Source organism: Panicum virgatum, chromosome 9K, assembly GCF_016808335.1.
Source record: "Panicum virgatum strain AP13 chromosome 9K, P.virgatum_v5, whole genome shotgun sequence".
In the NCBI taxonomy this organism is placed as follows: Eukaryota; Viridiplantae; Streptophyta; class Magnoliopsida; order Poales; family Poaceae; genus Panicum; species Panicum virgatum.
Genome location: NC_053144.1, coordinates 70,738,089 through 70,757,310, shown reverse-complemented (window position 1 = coordinate 70,757,310; position 19,222 = coordinate 70,738,089). Strand labels below are relative to the sequence as shown.

Here is a 19,222-nt window from a genome sequence, read left to right as displayed (position 1 = left end):
TAACCGGTCCGGTTAGCCGGAACCGGAGGACGGCAGTTAGGGGCGACCGGTCGGATATTTTAACCCTGGCTGTAACCTGCCCGGTTTGCTAGCTCCATCAGCAGGGGCAGGGGCACAGGGCTTGGGGAACAGAGCAGAGCAGGACAAGCAAGGAACAGAGGAGCGAGAGCTAGCAAGCTAGTGCTTTCGTTAGTTACTCGCGGAAGATAGATAATAGGAGAAATGCATTCAATTCATCGAAATGCAAGCAAAGCAATGCCAAGATCCATTCAAATTATTGGTGCTTCTTACCCCGCCGGAATCTTCCCAGTGAAGTTGTTGTCGGTGAGGACCAGCCGCGCCACTGTCTTCCCCACCTCCAGGAACGCTGGCCCGAGAGCTGAGGTTGAGCTGCTATAGGGCCGGGAGGCGGCGGAGCTTGCGCTCGGGAGCGGGCCCCAGGCACCGAGCCCGACGAGCTAGAGGCGTGCGAGCGAGGGGAGCCTGGCGAGCGTGGTGAAGAGCGCGTTGGCGGAGAAGGAGTGCGGGAGCGCAGCACGCCACGCCGCGTTGTCTGGGTCACGGTCGCCGCGGACCGAGAGCCACGGTGAGGGACGGCGCCGGCGGCAGCGCGCAGGGGTCCGGCGCACGCCGCAGCGGCTCGAGCGCCAGCGGGGAGCCCAGCAGCACGGCGCCCGCGGAGGTGGAAGATGAAGCTGACGAATGGGCCCACCTGGCGGTGAAAGAAGCTGCGGGGCCCAATTGTCGGAGAGAGAAGAGAGGAGTTGCTCGTGCTGACTGTGCGCCAGCATTTATATAGATAGCATGAAGGATTGAGAGAAATAGAATTCTGACACTCAATAGATTGCATTTATATATATAGATTATATCGATATACTACAATGTGTACTGTAGTCCTTGAAAAAATTTCACATTAAGCCGAGAACGACCTTCATTCTAATAACTAACTAACTAACTAACTACTCGTAACTAATAACTCGAGTTTAAAAATTGCAATCGCATTTCGACGGCTCCATTCCATGGTCGATTTATCGCTTTCAATTAGCGCGGCCAACGGCGGCTCCTGACATCCGTCTAGGGTTAGGGCGCAAGGCATTCGCTCTGTTTGTCCGCAAGCATGCCCTTCCCCTCTCGATTGAATCGGCAAGGTATGGGAACATTGGATTACTCATCCCCCTCCCCCTCTCCCAACCAAATCGGCAAATCTTATTGGTTCGCTTGCTTGGCTTTGAACGGGAGATTCAGTCAATTTCGTAGTTGAAGCGTCGCTCTCCTTTCCAATGCAAATTTATTGCCTCACACTTGGATCTCATGATGCGTATAAGAATTTCAGACTAGGAAGGAAGTGGATCAGATGCTGCTGGTCCTGGGGACAACTAGGCCCCAGACACTCAGGCACTACCTACCAAATAGCTAGTGATAGACGCACTTGGTGCCTGCTGGAGGGAAGCATCATCACTGGGATTTCATTTTGTGCAACAACTGCGCTTTTGCTTTTTATAGATTCTACAAACTTAGTTATTACAGTAAAAATGACTCAGGCTGCTATTCCTTTTTTTTTCTTACTCGAGAGAAAGAGAGAGCATTTGTTGTGCTAGTATAGTAGTATATCAGTACTGGCTTCGTGTCTCGTCCTACTCAATCACAAATCAAACGAAACGGATGCCAATTTTCCTAGGCGTGACCAAGATTTGGCTTATTTCACTAGCGTTAGCATAACAGTCTCACTGACCAACCATGCGATTTTCAATTGTACATACATGCATGTTCCTTTCTCACTAAATTTATATGACAAAATTTACTCTTTTGGACTAGAAAAGTAAGAAGAATTCATACCACTAATACTTATGCTCTTACTCAATGATGAATCATTTAGGTTAAATCATCATTTGTTTACAATTTGGTCAGGAAGGACAAAAGTAGCCGACTATTTCATCTTTCTAGCTGGAGTCTCCAGTTCGATCCCCACTTTGTGTGCACTGTTTTGACTGTTTTTCTGGGGGGTTGGTACCTGGTGTAGCTAGCCTTTACGTTGCTAACCATTGTCCGCACTCTAAATGTTGTGGTAGATTGGAATAGCAGAGAATAAGGGCAAGGTAGATGGAGGCGTGCTCGCCCTCCTTGCGGAGGCTCTGAACAACCTGATTAACTGGCTGGATTATTCCTTGCTTAACCCTAAACAATCTTTACTCTGCTATTTATAAAGCAGAGGACAATAACAAACTCCTAACGAAGTGGAACTACTTTCTTATCCAAACAAAGCCAATCCTGCCGGCTGTTGCTTCTTTCTCTTGTGGTGGTATTGGACGCCAGTGAAAGCGTCCACAGCACTAAAACAAATGATATGGAAAGAAAATGTAGTCTCACAATTTTCACTCAGTTTGGTGAATTTGCCTGCCCATGTCAATCCAGCAAACGAGCTATTCAAGCAGACAAAATTCTAGTATAATCTGGGCTAACTGAAATGCATTCATTTATGAATTACGATAGTTAGTACACACAACCAAGTGCACATCCTCTCTGTCTCACAGGCTCACACACTCACTGTGTTCTTAACTTTGCCCCAAAAAACAAACAAACAAAACAAAACAAACAAACAAACAAGAATACACACATGGGACACATAAAACTCACAGGACTCCTCAGTCAGCCACATGCTATAATGCTTTTGGCCCCAAGAACGTGCCTTGTTGTGCGAAGCCATCACTTATGAATCTGTTGAACATATCCATTGCTCAGGAAAAATTCACATAATAGCTGGAAGCTGCTGCTGGCATATTTAAGAATGACTTCTTCTGTACTTGGGCTCCAAAAGTGTTATATCCTCAAATTTGCAAGCAATGTTGTTTCTGTGGTCCTCCAAGTTAAAATTTGCAAACAGGTTATTGTCAGTATGGTAACTTCTATTTACGAGTGATGGCTCTAGTTATTGCACGGCCAATATACAGATAGTGTTAGGAGACTTCAACGTTGACTAGGAGACTGAAGCTTCAAATCCACAAATCATAAACAGCTTCTTCCAATAGTTCATCTAGTATGCAGTCCCATATTACCACAGTGATCTCTTCACTTTCTGGTCGAAGATTCATCCAACTGCCACCTTCAAGATCCATATTAACTAGCTGGTCTAATGTGCTCAGGAATTGATAATGGAGATGGCGCTCGACTTGCTTATTGATTTCTGAGATAAGGTTTCGTCCTGTTGGAGGTCCCCTTATGTTGTGTTTGAGAGGAGATAAGCATGCAGGACTGAAGTAGATACCCTGGACTTCTGTCACAGCTTCACAAATGCAGTCAAAGAGAAGCTTCATATCATCTATTTGATTTCCTTGATGTAATTCTTCGAACAAGCAAGGGCTGATTAATTTGTCTTCTAGATACCATACCTCTAAGTTCTGGTATGTGCATAATTCTGACAGCTCTAGCAATTCTTCTATGTAACCTAACCTGACATCCTTGTCCACCCAGAAAACCCCATGGTCTGAACCATCCGCTGTGGTGTATTGTGATCTCAAGATATCTTCGTGCAATTCACCTATAGATCATTGGAGGACCAAAAAATCATTTAGATTTTTGGAACGCTCATTTTTTTCAATATAAATGGAAATGTTAAGTTTAAAATTGAGTTGTACATTTTATAATGTTTTCATTATTAGAACTGTCGACATCTGCATGGAAGAACGGATAGAGAACAGATACAGGACTGGGTTGCTCTTGCTTTTCATGGTTTCCATCAGGAGAAAATTGCGATATCAGCTCAATTGGTGCACTTGATTGGGGAGTTGTGGGCCCTTGGCATTCTGGCACATCATTCCCAGGGGGGCTTGGAACCATTGCAACATGCTCTTTGACTGGTTCTACTTCTCCCATCATATCCTTCAATGTAAGTACATAAATTCATCAAAATAAGAAAAGAGATAGAAACAACATGGAACAGCTTTGAGTATTGGCTGGAACATACTTGCAATGGTTTATATCTGCATTGCTCTGCTGGGATGCAATCCAATTTGTCAATTTCTTCAGAGCGCAGAGTGTCAAGTCCAGCATCTACAAATATTTTATCCTTGTGACAAAATAACCATGTTTGTTCAACTATTTTGATGACTAGGAAAGCATTTACTTACTGTTTTGTGTTGTTTCTTGACTTTCTTCTTTGATGCAATGCCTTTCCTGAACAGCCTGCTTATGATGTGTTTCACATGCAACACTTTCTGAATTTTTTCCCAAGTGGCTTTCTTCTTTTGCAAATTCTTCTCTCTTTTCCTTGTATATGGCATGAATGTTTGCCTCTTCAGGTGAAAGGTAAATGCAATCTTTTGCCCTAGGGCTACTCCTAGGTGATGGTGTGTTGCATTGAGGGAGGGAAAGCATCCTTACCAAGGACCTTGAGATCTGAAGTGTCGGGTACTTAGCTGTTTGACTTTTGTCCTTCAGAATTTCTATTAGATGTTTCTTGGCCTCGTCATAAAAGGCAGATTCATCCTTTGGTGATGTCATTATGTTATTGTTAATTTCGCTTGGTCCATCATTCCTTTGTTTTTTCCTACTCATGCTTGAAGATCTAAAATCCTTTGTACCAGTAGACAAAGCTTTATCTACCGAGGTCTGTTCAGCGAGCTGTCTGGTATCTTTTTTTATTGCGAAAGCTGATTTTTGGAACCAATGTGGATCTTTTTGGAGGCTATCTTCACACACTGTCGGTTTTCCTTTTCTAGCTTCACTAGAAACGATTCTGAATCTCCTCTTGACTCCCGAAATTGAAAATTTTGAACTTTCAGCTTCACTTAATTCTGGATATTGAGTTGAACTAATAGCCGCAGCAGGGTTAGCCCCTCTTATTGTATTTGGCTTCAGTATAACTATTTTGTTAACTGGCTGAGAACTATTGGTTTCTTCAGTATGCGTTCTGTTTGGTCTTTCCTTCTTCCAGAAAAATATATGCTTACTCTCTTTACCACGTGTATTGGTGACCAACTCATGCTTACTCGGACTTTTAGAATCTTTGGTATTCTCTGGCATTTTTGTGGGTGCTGGCCCAGTTCCTATCTGTCTGTTTTTGTGCCTTTGAATGCTCGCCAAATTATGTAAATTCGACTGCTCAAGTATCTTGACGAAAAGTTCAGTGTCTGAGCATAGCATCTCGAGTGTGTCTCTGAATTGTTTGGGTTGAGTTACACTTCTGCTATGCAGATGTTTGCCGTCAGCAGTATCCTTTTCTTCACCCTGTGGAGTTTGCTCATAACCAAGACTGCAAGAAGGATTATCTAGCTCATTAAGCTTTGTCTGGATTAGGACCTTCAGCTCTGTACATAGCTCACCCTTATTCCTGCAAAATTTATGCGGATGCTCATCATGGTACCTCTGGATTTGTCCTAAGAAATCTGTCAAGGCACATTCAAGTTCATTCTCTTCTGCTTCTTCCTTGCTGTTGGAACCACTAGGATCCAAAGATCTAGATGGAGCAGACACGGTGATGCTTGTGCTGTGATTCTGGTCTCCCTTTGATTTGCTGTTCTGTGTTGATCTTTTGTCCAGATAGACGTCATGTCCCAGGTCAGCTAATATTCTTTGAACCTCATCCTTTGGAATCTTCAACTGTTTTAGCTTTCCTAGCTCATCCTCCATAAGTCTTTTGACTGTTGGTTTGCTTGAACTGCATTCCTCCATGTTCTGAGAAAGATAAGAGCAGCAGATCTACAATCATTTAGAATATAAGCTCCAATATGCAGCATAAGCATTACGGAATGGGATAATGCATACAATTATAGGTCACATAGAAACTTAATGCAAACTAGACCACTTCCAATTAGATGCTTTACAGTACATGTGAAGCGTGCTTGATTTTATTAGGCAATGGATTTTATGCAATGTTTTGTTGTTTTTAGTTTTGACTTTTGAGGCAGTAACGTACAGTTCAACAGATATAGAAACCAATATGTTAGGTATTGATGTATTTTCTGCCAAGTGGTTCTTCTGGAGTTTATGACCAAAGAGCAATATGGCTTGATACAGATAATAATTCAAAGCTGGAACCAAGCCTTTTCTACATCAAGAATGCATGATGGTGGCTGAATTCAAGTCCATAAACGAAGGATATCCCCAGACCACTTGCACTGCTTAATAGAATCTGTGGGATCATTCCAGCATGCTTTTCTGAAATTATTATGCAAGCAACCATATGATCAAGAATGGCTACTCTCATTGGACATGTGCTGCATCTTGGCAGAGTAAACACAATCATTAAGCAGACTATTGATGAGCCAACATTTGACAAAATGTTTTTACACTCTCGAGAACACAATAACACATCTTGCTAGCTAGAGACGTAAATGTATATGTATATGTACATAAAGAAAGCTTACATTGCCGTCCTCATCTATCTCGTCCAAACCCCTGGATTTCTTTCTCGAGTGGCCTCTTCCTGCAATCAAGTTTATAAATGTGATATTTTTCTTCAAATGTCTAAGTATTCACATCATATTGACATGCAGTGCATACTGGCACAAGTTTACCAAGCTAGCTGCCTATTATAATGAATAATCAAACAAGCTAGTGTGCATATATAGCAATTGGAATAATAATAATCTCTTATGGCTTTGGTCAGCAATATCATAATAAGAAGGTTTAGTTTTGTTGGGTAAATTGACAGCTAGCATTAGCAGAGACTAGCTATCTAGTCGTTTTAATTAAGGTTGTTGCTAGAAACGATTAGTGTGGTACCAGGAAAGGCGGTGAAAATGTGCCTGCTTGTGCTCCCTTGCTTCCTGTCCAAGAGGAGCTTTTTGGCGTCACGGCGGGAATAGAAGATGCGGATGAGGCCTGACATGCTGCAGCCTATATTATTGTTGTCCTGACGTCGCATAAGCCGGCGCTGTTTCTGACTAGTCTTGCCCATATTTGTTGTTTGGGAACTCGATCTGCATGCAGATGCAGTTCAAAAACTCATATGAGCTGCTGTTAGCGGAGCGGCAGACAGCTAGCTAGCTACTAATACCTGCTGATAACTGAGCGGCCTCAGGGGAGCGAGCTTCAGTTGAACGACACGTACGAACACCGGCGAGATTGAGAGGAGAGGAGATGATCAAAGTTAAGTTTGTGGGCTGCTGGGCGGCGCGTCAAGAGGAGAGACGAGGACGACGACGGAAGGAATCTTGCATTCCTGCACAAGCAAGCTGTGGATGATGGAGTGGTGGAGCACATGGCAATGGCGCGCTTTACTTTTCCCCACCTCCACCTGCTCGATCTGCACCAGAAAGCGAGCGCCTTGGTAAATTATTGATTGATTGGGCCGAGTAAATTATTGATTGCCTGCCGCGCCCAGGCCACTAGGCCTGCAGGTACACAGTAGTAAGTAAACTAGTAGTAGTAGATGATATACATCAGATCTCCTTGCATTGGACGATGGCTGCTGGATGCACATCCACACACGTCCTTGTAGTTCTGCTTGCTTCTTCTTCTTCTTCTTCTTTTGGTACGGTGTTCCTGTATTTGTACTGGTCTTTGTACATTTTCCTTAACTCTAAATACAGGCATGCTTTGATCAGTGCTGCTTGCTAGTTGGGAGGAACACGTACGAGCCAAAAGACATTCCACGTTTCCTGCTGCTTTATTTGTATGTCAAATGCATGCATGCCACACAAAAAATAATACGTAAGATGATGGCCCTAGGCCCTAGCAAGCAGCGAGGAAATTCACAACCACCACTTGCATTTGCATGGTGCCTTGCTGTTGCTGGTGCTGAATTGAAAGCCCGGGAAGCCCATGTACTCAATGTCAAAGGCAGCAGCAGAGGCCAGATGGAACATATATAACAGTTGCAGAGCTGATGAATAAAATGTATGCATGCTCTTAACCGCACAGCACAAAGGTAATTAATACTATAAGTACTTACTTGTTGAATCAATCAAGAGCAAGGGAAAGAATCGGAGGATCACACGGTCACACCACCTCAAGAATTAACACATATACTCTGCCTGCTTTCCTACATACATATATATATGGCCTATCTTAACTTGTACTATCTACTGCTAGGTGAATGAAACGACGACACTGCTAGCTAGCTAGCTAGCCCGTTGCATCGTCGTATCATATCTCTAGATTGATTGGATTCCATTACCTTATTAATTAGGCGGCAGGCACAATGGCCTGCATTTCTCTCCTCCGCCGCTTCCTGGCCCTCCGCAGAATCTGCTGGCTCTCTTCCGTGGCTTCCTTCATCAGGTGGCACTCCTTGTCACCTGCACAAATTAGAGCCCGCGTCTCCCTTGTTCAGGTTCTGCTACTAACTATGGTACCCCACCCAAATCCCAATATGCGATTCCAGCTCGATCTCTAGCGTACCGTACATATATATAACTACCTGATCCTGAGGACTTGAGAATCACGCAGGAGCCACGACCTTCGCTGTCATCATCAGAGTCAATGATTATCATGGCCGCTGCTGCCTGCGTGTTGCACATTCACAAGCAGCCGTCGTCACACGCTCATCAACATAAGGCAGCAGCCGCATGTTTTGGTTGCCATAACACCACATGTAATGTAACTACCTTCTTAGCTGCCGCAGTCCCGGTGACCTTGGTACTTGCCACCTCCTCTTCCTGTTTAGGTGTCAGTGCCACCATTCTTCTAGAACCAGTCAACTTTTGAGGAAGCACTTTCATCTTTCCCTCTTCTTCTACCTTCAGATGCGGATATGCCATCTTTGCAGGGCAAGCCAAAGATGCAGGATGCCTGTCATCATTAATAATGAAGCCTAGTCACGATACAGTCATCAAACTAAGACACAGAAAACCAAAATCACTGCAAGTACGTATTCAAAACACAACTGAAAAACACCTAGCTTAACTGCAATTGCACTACAACACCCACCACCATTTGAAGACTGATGGATGTTCATTCACCTTCTGAAAAAGCACATAACAAACCTCTCTCCGATGATACAAGATCTGACAATTTAATTCACATTTCCAGTCCATGCACCACTAATGCCCCCATACCACAGGGATTTAGATATAACTGAAAACTCCAGCTATGACACAGAGATGGAGAACCAGTACTAGTATATATATTTATATAGTGGCAGTCATGTTAGTAATGCAACTGACAAAGAACAACTTAATCTTACTTGATGAAAATCAGTCCAATTGAAAAAACAAATGCCATTGTAGTATAATGAAACAAACATCCATAGAGGAAAGTCAATAAAACTGAAGAAGCCATCGTGAATATAACAAAACTAACATTCCACCGCAATAGCATCCGAACATGTTGCTATTTCAACACTCGGACTCCTGCATTAACCAGATGCAATGAAAAAAGAAGTAGCCTTTTTAAAGATCATGCATCCAATGATGGATTTTCAATCAGCTTTCAGGTTAGCATATAACAATATCTAAACCTTGTTTTTGAGGATATCAAGATTAGAGCAGTCAGTTTACGCTCTGATTAACCATTAAGAAAACTTCAAGTTAAATGCTCCATTCTAAGGAATAAAGTATCATCTAATAACTGGAATTTGTAAGAAATGGACGCGAGAATATTACACTTCTGGTGCTGGCATTTTGTTTGTACGGGGCTTTCCACTTGCGGTATGTATTTGGTTCATCTGGGACTTTCCGTTTGCTCCTGGTCTCTGGCTCATCATAGGTCTTCCATTTGGTGCTGGTATTTGGCTCATCAAAGATTTTCCGTTTGCTGCTGGTACTTGACTCATCAGGGATCTTTCATCTCCTGCTGATGTTTGGTTCATCAGAATTTTCCCATTTGCTGCTGGTGTTTGGCTCACCAGGTGTCTTCCATTTGCTACTGGTGTTTGGTTCACCTGGGGTCTTTCATTTGCTATGGGTAGTTGGTGCATCAGTGGCCTTGTGTTGGTCGTGCAGATCTGGTCCTTCAGCCAAGATGAAAAAGATATAACTAAAAGAGGGGGATACTGATGAAATTTGAATTACTTACTAGAGTAATGAATACATACTGTTGGTATTTGGATTGCAGCAGGCCTACTGTTGAGAGATCTGATAGCTCTAACAATCCCCTGCACAAAGAGGCAATGATCAGTCAGCTTAGAGTTCAGACCAAACAGTGTCACAGCATTGTTTCTTTTTTTTTTCCGAGCAATTCAGCGTTGTTCTTTTAGTACTTCAAGTGGCAAATGGCATATGAGATTGACTGTATAATTTAAGTTATCTCCAAATTTGAGTTAACCTATATGTTTATGTGAAACTGAAATAGATTCTACTGCGATAACTATGTAATTCACAAACTAGGAAGCTGGCAAGGATAACTATTTGTGCGCACATGCCAATCATCAGAAGAATCCAAAATTAAATGGAGATCTTGGAATCATATAAAAAGTAGAGGTGAAGAAACTTAAGGACTACCTCCATCTCTTTTGTAAAAATTCTGAAGATGTCACTCTGAAGTTGCCTTAAATCTATCTCTATTTGTTTCGGCCAGACTGAAAGGATCGAGGATATCTCGTCCAGTTTGCTGGAGTGGGAGTTCAGAACACTCAGCTGATCAGCAATGCTTTTGATGCTGCTCTCAACAAGTGCTTTGAGATCATCTTGTCCCTTAAGCTGCAATGGTATGAACAAATAAGTCAAATGTTGTTGTCTGTAAAAACAGAACGCTGTAGGAGAAACGACAAAAGCATTAATAATCCTCACAATTTTCTGCAGTGAATTGTCCAGGACAACAACCTTCTGCTGTATGCTGCCAGCTGAACATGGTGAACTCATGCTTTCAGTATTGCACCAGAACCTAATTAGAGCTCAAAAGCTCATGAAGAAAGAGAAACTTCTGCATTATCAGTTCAGCTCACAGTTAGGGGGGCTTACAGTCTAGTGACGCTTCCTTCATGGCTCTGTTTAACTGCATAACATCATTTTGCACTGAATCCAGTACCATCCCCATCTTATGCACCGAACTTGCCAGATGCTGAAATTTGCGCTCAACATCTTCATTGGGAATCTGACCTGTTAAAATATTACTAGTCAGGCATACGATTCAAAAGAGAGATTCCATGCAACTATGGCAGGTCAATGAACGGGTTATCTGGATATAAAAAGGCTTCAGTGTTACTTTTCTACTACGAAAACATGGACCAGACCAGCCTTGTGCATAGTACATGAGATAAGGAGAATAAAATACTAGTATGATGATACTAATAAACTAGAAATTGTGTCAAAAGGATAGAGGTCTTGAGGCATTACATCTACTGTCGGGAGGAGAAGGGTTCCACCGATGGACAGCGTTGCTTGGTATTTTTGCCAGTTGTAGCTGAGTTTCTTCTCGCACACAAGAAGCCGAGTTGACAGGCAAGGAAGGCGTTTTCTTTGATGAGTCATCATGTAACCCGAATCTCTGGTCACCAAGCAAAGGATAATGGAGGTCAAAATTGGGCAAGAAACCATAGCTATACATATCTGAGAACTAGTGAGCTGCATATAGAAACACAGGAGCTGTAGGTAAAATATGAGCAGCAAGAGCATTGTCACATTGGGCTCTCATCATGCCTTGAAGAATAAAGCAAAAGTCATTGTTGAGGGTCAGAAATTAACGGGACCAAACTGCATACTGGTGGAATCAAGAAGGCATGGATTTCAAAGAGACTCACATTATTAAATCATAAATTTCAAACAGATTCGCAGTAATAGATGTAGCTCAGGAGATCTAACTCCCTAATAGCTTGAGTAATATGCATGCAGCAAAGAGATTGCAAGATGGTGGTACCAGTGGCAGAGCAAACAATTTGACAGCTAGATTATTGGAAACTGGACAACCTATGGCAGTGTGGTTCTGCATCCTACAAATTGTTGCTACAAATTTTGCGAATTCCTGCGACTAAATGGCTGGCTAGTGCACCAATTTGAAGTACGCAACTAATGTAGCACGCCACTCACGGAATCCCAAACACCTGACGAATCCACTGATGAAGCAAAACCACCAATCCCGGCCCCGGGTGATGACACATGAACAAACAAGGGCCCTCCAATCAGCACACAGGAGCAGAGAGGAGAGGGAGGAATAGATTATAGATGCCGGCAGAGGGGCGGAACCTGATCGTGCGCGGGCGAAGCGAGGTGGAGGCTGAGGAGGTTCTCGTCGAGGGAGCCCTGCGAGAGCTGCGACTGTGAGAAGGACTGCTGGGACAGCGGCTGTGAGCGCTGCTGCTGCGACCCCGACAGGGCCGCGGCGGAGGAACCCGAAGCGCCCACCCCGCCGGTGCCGCCGCTCCCTCCGGTCCTACTGAAAGCCGCAGAAACAGAACAGGGAGCACATGTGAGAATAACGGAAGCAGCCGCGGCGAGAGGGGAGGGGGGAGGGGGATTTCACCGGGGAGGGAGGATGGAGATGGAGCCGAGGTCGCACGCCTTGTTGATCTTAAGCTTCATGGCCGCGAGCGAGGCGGCGGCGGCCGTGGCGATCGCCGGCGAGGCCCTGCAAATTTGAATTCTCTGCGGCTCGCTCTCTCTGCGCCTGCCTGCCTGCCTGCCTTTGTTTTGTACGGAGTGGGGTAGTAGGAACGGGCCGCTTGATTATAGAGGCCGGCCCGGCCCGGCCCGTACACTCTTCTCGGCCCAATTCGCGGTCGCGGGCGGCGGCCATCGCATCGCAACCGTCGGTCGGAGGGTGTGGGAGCCCCATCCATCCGATCCGACGCCCCAATCGTATACATACAAAACCCTAGCCCCGAGCAGCCTCCGTCCCCCCAGCCCAAGCACTCGCACAAGCCCAAGCAGGATGGCGACCTCGACGGCGAGGACGGTGAAGGATGTCAACGCGCACGAGTTCGTCAAGGCCTACTCCGCGCACCTCAAGAGCTCCGGCAAGGTAACGCCGCCTGCCCCGTAATTTTCGACTCCTAGACCTTGCGCATAGGATTGCCGTTGCCTGTGCAGTTTTAGGAGCAATCTCTGATTCGTTGGCCTTTTGGTTATACCACTAGAGTGATTTGTTAGGCTTTCGAATTTATTATGGCCTAAAGAGATGCTGCCTCTTTTCGCCCTGTGTGTAAGGTCAATTTTTCTGCTGTAGATTTGTCAAATTTAATCTAGAGGGAGCCTTTGATTGTATTGAATGCGCCTGTTTTATCCATACACTTGGGATATAGGCAAATTTTAACAATGCTCAAAATTCCCGGAGCACAACAGGCGAGGTGATTTATTTTGTTTCTCTGGGTATCCAGAGTCAGTCAGCTTGAAAAGGGGTTGTAAACCCTTGGGATTCAGACAATTGAAAATGCTTATAATTCAATGATTTAGCTTACTGTTGGTGTCTATCACTTTAACCTTGTCCTGCTCATTGTCCCAAGTGTTACTACTGCTAAGCTTTCGTTTTTGTTTGGTTGGCTTTTATAATTTGAAATCCTAGTTACAGTTTTTGTTGCTTCAAGAAACAAAGCTTATCTGTTGCATGAGCAAGAAATTAAGATTGGGGAGGTGAGGTTGGGAGAATGTTTTCTTCTATATTGCATTGCATCAGTTGTCTGCTATGGATAATAACGACTATATTCCTGTGCTGCTATGTGGAATTTCTTGTTACTATGATGCTCTGTCTTGTGTTAGATGGAGCTCCCTGAGTGGGTTGACATTGTGAAGACTGCGAGGTTCAAGGAGCTCCCTCCTTATGACCCTGACTGGTACTACACCAGGGCTGGTGCGGGATCTTGTTCTTCCCCGATATCATTTATCAACTTTAATATCCAGATTTTGCTCCTCAATCCGATTACCAATTTTCTTCCCCTGCAGCCTCTATTGCAAGGAAGATCTACCTGAGGCAAGGCATTGGTGTGGGTGGATTCCAGAAAATCTACGGTGGCCGCCAGAGGAATGGTTCCTGTCCGCCGCACTTCTGCAAGAGCAGTGGCGCCATTTCACGCAACATCCTGCAGCAGTTGCAGAAAATGGGCATCATTGATGTTGATCCCAAGGGGTATCTCAAATGCTCTGTGCCTTGCTTTATTGCTTGCTTATTTTCCCTGGTTGTGGAGATGTGCTTATTGTGCATTTTTGTTGTTGCCTTGCAGTGGACGGCTGATTACTTCCCAGGGAAGGCGTGATCTGGACCAAGTGGCTGGAAGGGTTGCTGTTGAAGCTTGAGCAGTATCATCTTCTGTTTGAATGGTGTCGTGTTTGATGGTTGAGATGGCTACTATATTTGCAGTTTTGAATTAGGACTTGTACCACCTTTTTTGTTTAGAGAATTTAATGTTAATGCATCTAGCTATGAAGCAGCACACTATATCTTCGCTGAGGATCTAATGCAATGTCTGAACTCCTGAACCAGAGAAATTTGTTTGCGACTGAGCTGATATCCATAATGTGTTTTGCTTCTCGTACAGATCTGGTGCCCTAAAAGTGGGTTTCATCAGTTTTATTTGCTGGGTTTGAGTTATAAGTTACCCGTCAGTGTTTCACAGCTTCATGTCATGATAGTAATAACTTTAAAAATTTTACTATGATCCAAAGTGTTTTTTTAAGAAACAAATACAGTACGTTAACTTCAACTCACTGAAAATTGGGACACTGCAAACAGAATTCAAACTTGCGCCACGTCAATCAACATTTCTACAAGTCTGTTCAAAAGCAAACGGATCTAATTACTGCAGAGTGCAGGCAACAGTTTGATATCGATGTTGCAAGACATTGCTACTTCCCTTCAGATACCACAATATGTCAAAGTAACAGCATGAACTGATCTGACACTATCCTTACATGGGAAGAGCACAGCTGCAAATTTATTTTATTACTTTGAAACAAAAGATCCGCAATGTAACCAGGAGTGTTTGATGTTCTTGTGGTTCGGAGCTCAGGGTTAGTAAGCATTACATGATCTTACTGATCTGTGCTCAGACAGCAAGGAAAGCAAATACAGTACATATGCAGGGTGTCTGTAATCTACAACAGGAACTCAATCCTAAGAGTGTGCTGCAAAAACTAACAAGAAAATTATCACACCCAACTAGCCGTAATGATCTAGAGATCTGCGCAGGCAATATCTGTGACCCGCTACTGATTCAGTTGCACAGTCCAACCCATACAATCCTCCACAAGACCCATCTGGAGGCTTGTAAGTGACTTGTATAGCTGCTGAGATATGACACCGACTCCTTGGTTGCCATATTCTACCCTGCAAACCAAGAACATGAGATTTCAGAGTCCAGCATTGCTACACATACTCTAAAAAATAGAACCTCCATTTTCTACAAATCAACAATCATCTGTATGTACGTGAGCAGTGGTGAAATTGGCTGCTATTACATAAGGCTCCAGCCATCCTTCTCAGAAGACAAATTATTGCTGTCCCACTTTAAACCGAATTCCATGTATTTTCCTTTTAATAAAAACAGGGAAAAATGACCCTGGTCCAAATGGCATGCGATGCTACATTGAAGGAAATCCATGAAGGAAATTAACACCCATATCATGAAGACGCGATGTCAGGTAAAATCAAGGTACTAGCATTCTCAAAAATGAGGGACAAATAAAAAATTACATAAATTAATCACAAGCAATATTGTAAAATGATCAGAAAAACTAGTACAGGAAAAATAAGAAATTATGTAAACTAATCACATCGATACTGTATGCTTTTACTAGTGGATGGAACAAGGTGGTTTTGCTAATCGTGTGCTACTTCAGTAGTAACATCATGGTGCTATTGCAAGAAAGAGGAAATGCCTTTTTCAAGAAAAATATATTGACAGTATTTTCAGAAAATAATACAAACGGCTTCTTGATGATTCATGCATATAACTAGCAAGGCAATGGAGAAGTGTCACCTTTTCCCCAGATATGTAATGCTCCCCACAGGTGACACGACAACAGCAGTTCCCGTGCAGAAAACTTCATCAGCGTTAACCAACTCATCTACTGACACTAGGCGCTCCTCAACCTTACAAGAAGCCAATTGCATCAGTTAAGAATACATATATTACATGCAGCATATGATGTCTCCTTCACATATCCTTCACCAGTTCTCCCTATGCTAATGAGTTATAGGCGTGAAGTATGTGTGTGAAAATATATCATGTATGAACAATTGAACATTCAGCTAAAACACACTGACAAGGCAGTTACTCCTTTCACAGTTTCTGTGAATCCATGAGACTTATGAGTAGTTTACCTTGAAGCCTTTGCTCTGAGCAACTTCAATTATACTTTTCCTTGTTATTCCAGGCAATATTGTTCCTTTAATTGCAGGAGTAGAAATAACATTGTCCTGGTGAAAAAGGCAAGAAAATATGTCTATTCATCCCATAAAACAGTCTTATGTCTTATCAACCGAATGATGTTGCATAGGTTAAAGAAAAAGTTGTGGATAACTAAAATGCTGATAAAACAATATAGTTTTATCACTATCATATGCTTTGAGCACTAAAGCCTACTCTTAACAGCAGCTATGAAGGAGATACACTGCCATACTAACAAGGACATGAGTGAAGGATCATACTTTCACAACAAAAATATTGCAGGAAGAGACTTCTTCAAGATATTTGTCATGAACAGCGTCCAAATAAAGGACATCAGAATATCCTTTTCCCTTAGCAATCTTTTGAGCTTTCAATACCTATGTAGTGATGACAAAGTGTGCGATTAAGTAACAAAATTGAAACTATTCAATATATAAAATTTCAATAAGTGCTGATTCATGAAGTTACTGAGGCATAGTTTCCGATGGTTTTCACGCCTCCAGTTCCACCAGGGCTGGCACGGTGAAATTTGTCTTCAACAATCAAATTAATTGGAGACAGACCTTCCTATACAATAAAGTTAACAAAGTAAATTAACAGAGAGAATGACATGACATTATGTTCAAAAAAACTGTTTTAGTCTTTTAGATGCATCATTGCGGATGAGCTCATATCCTAGGTGGTGCTGTGACAAGGAAATCTCGAGACAAAAATATTATTAAGGCATCCATACCACAGTCCACTGAGCAGGAAAGAACACTGGCTGTCATGATTTACTCTAGGTCCAAGACATTTTACATTTCAGATAAGTGCCACAGAATTTGGTGAGATTTAAAGTAAAGAAAACAATACACACCTTGAAATAATTGCCAACAGGGGACACAAAAATTATAAAGGTGTACTCAGGAGCAGGTGCAAGACCAAGAACAGCCCCGCTTCCCATAAGTAGTGGCCTAATATACAAAGAACCTTTACCAGTAGGAGGCACCTAGAAACATGATATGTTTCATTTCAAGGGGGAAAAGGAAACAAAGTATGTTAGTGGATGAGATAATTGCTCATTAAAATAACAAGTATTATTGAATAGGTATGAAAACATAAAGAAACAGAATTACTAACCCATCTTTTATTTGCCAAAACAGTTTGTTTTACAGCATCAACGAATTGCTCAACAGTTGGAGCAGGCATGCACATCCGCTCTGCACCAGTTATCATCCTTGTGGCATTCTCTTCCGGACGAAATAACATGATGGACCCATCAGTTTTCCTATATGCTTTTAGGCCTTCAAACAATCCCTGCAAACCAGAAATATCATTTGTTAAGCACACTCAGTACTATCATTGTTCCAAATTCCCAACCCACTGGACTAAGAAACAAGGTGGGATGTTTCCTTGCCAACCTGTCCATAATTTAAGACTCCAGCAGATGGGCTCACTGCTATAGGTCCAAATGGTAGGATTTCACCTTTGGAAAAGTTTCCATCAGGCCCACATTTTGCAACGTACATAAAATCAGTCTCGACAAGGCCAAAGCCAAGGTTTTCCCAGTCCAAATCAACCACCTCAGATGTTTCCCTGCTAAAAGTTAAACCATCAGAGCAAATCTAAAAGTAACTGGTACGAATATAGCTGAACCACAACCACAGCAATGATGAAGTGGATGTTAGTATAGTAAGGGATATAGTTTGTAGTTCAGAGTTACATACATGTAGTTAGTTGATAAAGAAGCATGGCATTCTGTCACACTAGGAACCTTGTAAGAGAGACTTGGCATTGAATAAATGTGGTTCTGGATCTGCATATCAAGGAAAGCATGAAACAATTTTTTATTCGACCACGAGGCCAATGAAAAGTAATCACAGTGGGGGATCGATTCTGATTCTCGGGCCAGGGCAGGGAGGTCAAGCGTGATGGGGCTTATCTGTTGGACCATGCAAAAGGAGTCTATGTAAATTCATAGCAATACTTTTATGCACTTTTCTTAGGATTAAAAAAAAGGGGTGGCCATAGTGCCATCTGTGTAGGCTTGTGTAGTTTTTGAGCCTATTTTATGCATTCAGCAATGAAGCATGAATAAAGTGATAAAAACACAGGAAATAAACTGTCTAATGCACCACAATAGTATAATGATGACATGGACAATGTTAGTTTAGGTGGTCTTGACATACTCTAGTAGTAATTCGTAAACAACAACAGCCTAACAGACCTAAGCATCTCTCAAGCCGCTTTACCCAAGCTAGAAGCTCCCTCCTCTCCTCTCCACATATATAGCATATTGTATTGTAACCTAGCAGCAGGTGCAGAGGCGCTTACTAGCCTCGCTGGCTACCCCATTCCTAATCCACGCTCCAGACGTACAGTATTTCCAAAAAAGAAAAAAAAACTAAGAAAGGAACAGCATGTTAAGCTAAGTTTGGGAGCAGGGACCTTAAGCCACGGCGAGAGCGAGTGCCGCGTGAGCCATCCTGCGAGCGCCGGAGCGGGCGGGAGGGCGCCGAGGGAGGCGAGGCCGAGCTCCATTTCCTCTTGTAGCGCAATCTCTCGCAAGTCGCAAGCGAAGGAATCAGGGGCCCGCGCTGAGGCAGCCCAGAGACAGAGTGGGGAGGCGGAGGAGGAGCGAATGCGGCGGCGGCGGCCGGGCGGTCAAGATGCCTCGCCGTCTGAATACAATAGCCGCGCGCGAGGTGGGTGTATTTTGGGTACCGGTCCCACTTCGATTTTAGGATCCCCACGGCTCAGTCGCTTCGGAGTTACCCTGCCGGGTCTATGGCAGGTGGGGCTAATTGCACAGTTTTAATGTATAGTTATTAAAATTAATAAAAATTTAGTAACTGTGTCAGTTGAGTTTTGTGTACGGAACTTGTCGTGGTGCTGCAAACCACAGCCGGGTGGCGGAAGGCACCCGCCCTAGCCCAGAGGGTGTGTACTCGGGGGTTAGCTAGTCTTAGATCAATCTTCCTCAAGAACACGATGAACACAGCAGGATTTAGAGTGGTTCGGGCCGCCGGAGCGTAATACCCTACGTCC

The 19,222-nt window shown here is 43.4% G+C and overlaps 4 protein-coding genes and 1 long non-coding RNA gene across 10 annotated transcripts; 2 read left to right on the top strand and 3 right to left on the bottom strand.

Moving 5' to 3' along the window:
- The first annotated feature begins 981 nt into the window (after positions 1–981).
- On the top strand, positions 982–6,375 carry LOC120647632. Its single transcript, XR_005664850.1, has 4 exons — positions 982–1,148; positions 3,141–3,883; positions 5,191–5,553; positions 6,013–6,375. It is a non-coding gene; the product is annotated as an uncharacterized LOC120647632 (long non-coding RNA).
- Positions 2,447–7,694, bottom strand: LOC120647629. 2 transcript variants are annotated; one of them, XM_039924488.1, is made up of 8 exons: positions 7,379–7,694; positions 6,995–7,243; positions 6,721–6,917; positions 6,363–6,421; positions 4,125–5,694; positions 3,962–4,047; positions 3,633–3,876; positions 2,447–3,535 (listed from the first exon to the last, which is right to left on the bottom strand). In XM_039924488.1, the coding sequence occupies exons 3-8, from the start codon at positions 6,893–6,895 to the stop codon at positions 2,991–2,993; spliced, it is 2,679 nt and encodes an 892-aa protein (XP_039780422.1). In that variant the 5' UTR covers positions 6,896–6,917; positions 6,995–7,243; positions 7,379–7,694; the 3' UTR covers positions 2,447–2,990. The 2 variants fall into 2 exon arrangements, with proteins under 2 accessions (XP_039780422.1, XP_039780423.1); XM_039924489.1 differs by having other exon boundaries at positions 4,125–5,670.
- Positions 7,695–7,830: 136 nt separating this feature from the next.
- On the bottom strand, positions 7,831–12,479 carry LOC120647630 (protein PAIR1-like). Of its 3 annotated transcripts, XM_039924491.1 has the most exons (12): positions 12,337–12,479; positions 12,060–12,249; positions 11,214–11,364; positions 10,839–10,976; positions 10,668–10,720; positions 10,380–10,577; positions 9,974–10,033; positions 9,543–9,889; positions 8,547–8,730; positions 8,360–8,444; positions 8,117–8,237; positions 7,831–7,981 (listed from the first exon to the last, which is right to left on the bottom strand). In XM_039924491.1, exons 1-11 carry the CDS (start codon positions 12,393–12,395, stop codon positions 8,125–8,127), a joined length of 1,578 nt encoding a protein of 525 aa, XP_039780425.1. In that variant the 5' UTR covers positions 12,396–12,479; the 3' UTR covers positions 7,831–7,981; positions 8,117–8,124. The 3 variants fall into 3 exon arrangements, with proteins under 3 accessions (XP_039780425.1, XP_039780424.1, XP_039780426.1); XM_039924490.1 differs by having other exon boundaries at positions 7,849–8,237; XM_039924492.1 differs by having other exon boundaries at positions 7,849–8,237; positions 9,543–9,883.
- A 198-nt stretch (positions 12,480–12,677) lies between these two features.
- LOC120647628 (40S ribosomal protein S19-like) lies at positions 12,678–14,343 on the top strand. Its single transcript, XM_039924487.1, has 4 exons — positions 12,678–12,834; positions 13,569–13,659; positions 13,752–13,935; positions 14,030–14,343. Exons 1-4 carry the CDS (start codon positions 12,745–12,747, stop codon positions 14,100–14,102), a joined length of 438 nt encoding a protein of 145 aa, XP_039780421.1. The 5' UTR covers positions 12,678–12,744; the 3' UTR covers positions 14,103–14,343.
- A 370-nt stretch (positions 14,344–14,713) lies between these two features.
- Positions 14,714–18,878, bottom strand: LOC120647627 (branched-chain amino acid aminotransferase 2, chloroplastic-like). 3 transcript variants are annotated; one of them, XM_039924483.1, is made up of 10 exons: positions 18,623–18,876; positions 17,902–17,990; positions 17,596–17,773; positions 17,315–17,491; positions 17,052–17,183; positions 16,664–16,762; positions 16,456–16,572; positions 16,129–16,224; positions 15,785–15,897; positions 14,714–15,132 (listed from the first exon to the last, which is right to left on the bottom strand). In XM_039924483.1, the coding sequence occupies exons 1-10, from the start codon at positions 18,713–18,715 to the stop codon at positions 15,012–15,014; spliced, it is 1,215 nt and encodes a 404-aa protein (XP_039780417.1). In that variant the 5' UTR covers positions 18,716–18,876; the 3' UTR covers positions 14,714–15,011. The 3 variants fall into 3 exon arrangements, with proteins under 3 accessions (XP_039780417.1, XP_039780419.1, XP_039780420.1); XM_039924485.1 differs by having other exon boundaries at positions 17,596–17,770; XM_039924486.1 differs by lacking the exon at positions 14,714–15,132 and having other exon boundaries at positions 15,781–15,897; positions 18,623–18,878.
- Between the last annotated feature and the right edge of the window lie 344 nt (positions 18,879–19,222).

Bases quoted from the DNA above. Each gene is read 5' to 3' on its own strand.
- LOC120647628 (XM_039924487.1), top strand. From the start codon at position 12,745: ATGGCGACCTCGACGGCGAGGACGGTGAAGGATGTCAACGCGCACGAG. The intron at 13,660-13,751 runs GTGCGGGATCTT...CTTCCCCTGCAG, and splicing joins CTGGTACTACACCAGGGCTG to CCTCTATTGCAAGGAAGATC. The intron at 13,936-14,029 runs GTATCTCAAATG...GTTGCCTTGCAG, and splicing joins ATTGATGTTGATCCCAAGGG to TGGACGGCTGATTACTTCCC.
- LOC120647627 (XM_039924483.1), bottom strand. From the start codon at position 18,715: ATGGAGCTCGGCCTCGCCTCCCTCGGCGCCCTCCCGCCCGCTCCGGCG. The intron at 17,184-17,314 runs GTTAGTAATTCT...TCATGTTTCTAG, and splicing joins TTTTGGCAAATAAAAGATGG to GTGCCTCCTACTGGTAAAGG. The intron at 15,133-15,784 runs GTGACACTTCTC...CTTGGTTTGCAG, and splicing joins ATTACATATCTGGGGAAAAG to GGTAGAATATGGCAACCAAG.
- LOC120647630 (XM_039924491.1), bottom strand. From the start codon at position 12,395: ATGAAGCTTAAGATCAACAAGGCGTGCGACCTCGGCTCCATCTCCATC. The intron at 10,977-11,213 runs GTAATGCCTCAA...ATATTTTAACAG, and splicing joins TTCTCCTCCCGACAGTAGAT to GTCAGATTCCCAATGAAGAT. The intron at 10,721-10,838 runs GTAAGCCCCCCT...CACCATGTTCAG, and splicing joins GAAGGAAGCGTCACTAGACT to CTGGCAGCATACAGCAGAAG.
- LOC120647629 (XM_039924488.1), bottom strand. From the start codon at position 6,895: ATGGGCAAGACTAGTCAGAAACAGCGCCGGCTTATGCGACGTCAGGAC. The intron at 5,695-6,362 runs GTAAGCTTTCTT...AAATGATTGTAG, and splicing joins AGATAGATGAGGACGGCAAT to ATCTGCTGCTCTTATCTTTC. The intron at 3,536-3,632 runs GTACAACTCAAT...AATGATCTATAG, and splicing joins TAATGAAAACATTATAAAAT to GTGAATTGCACGAAGATATC.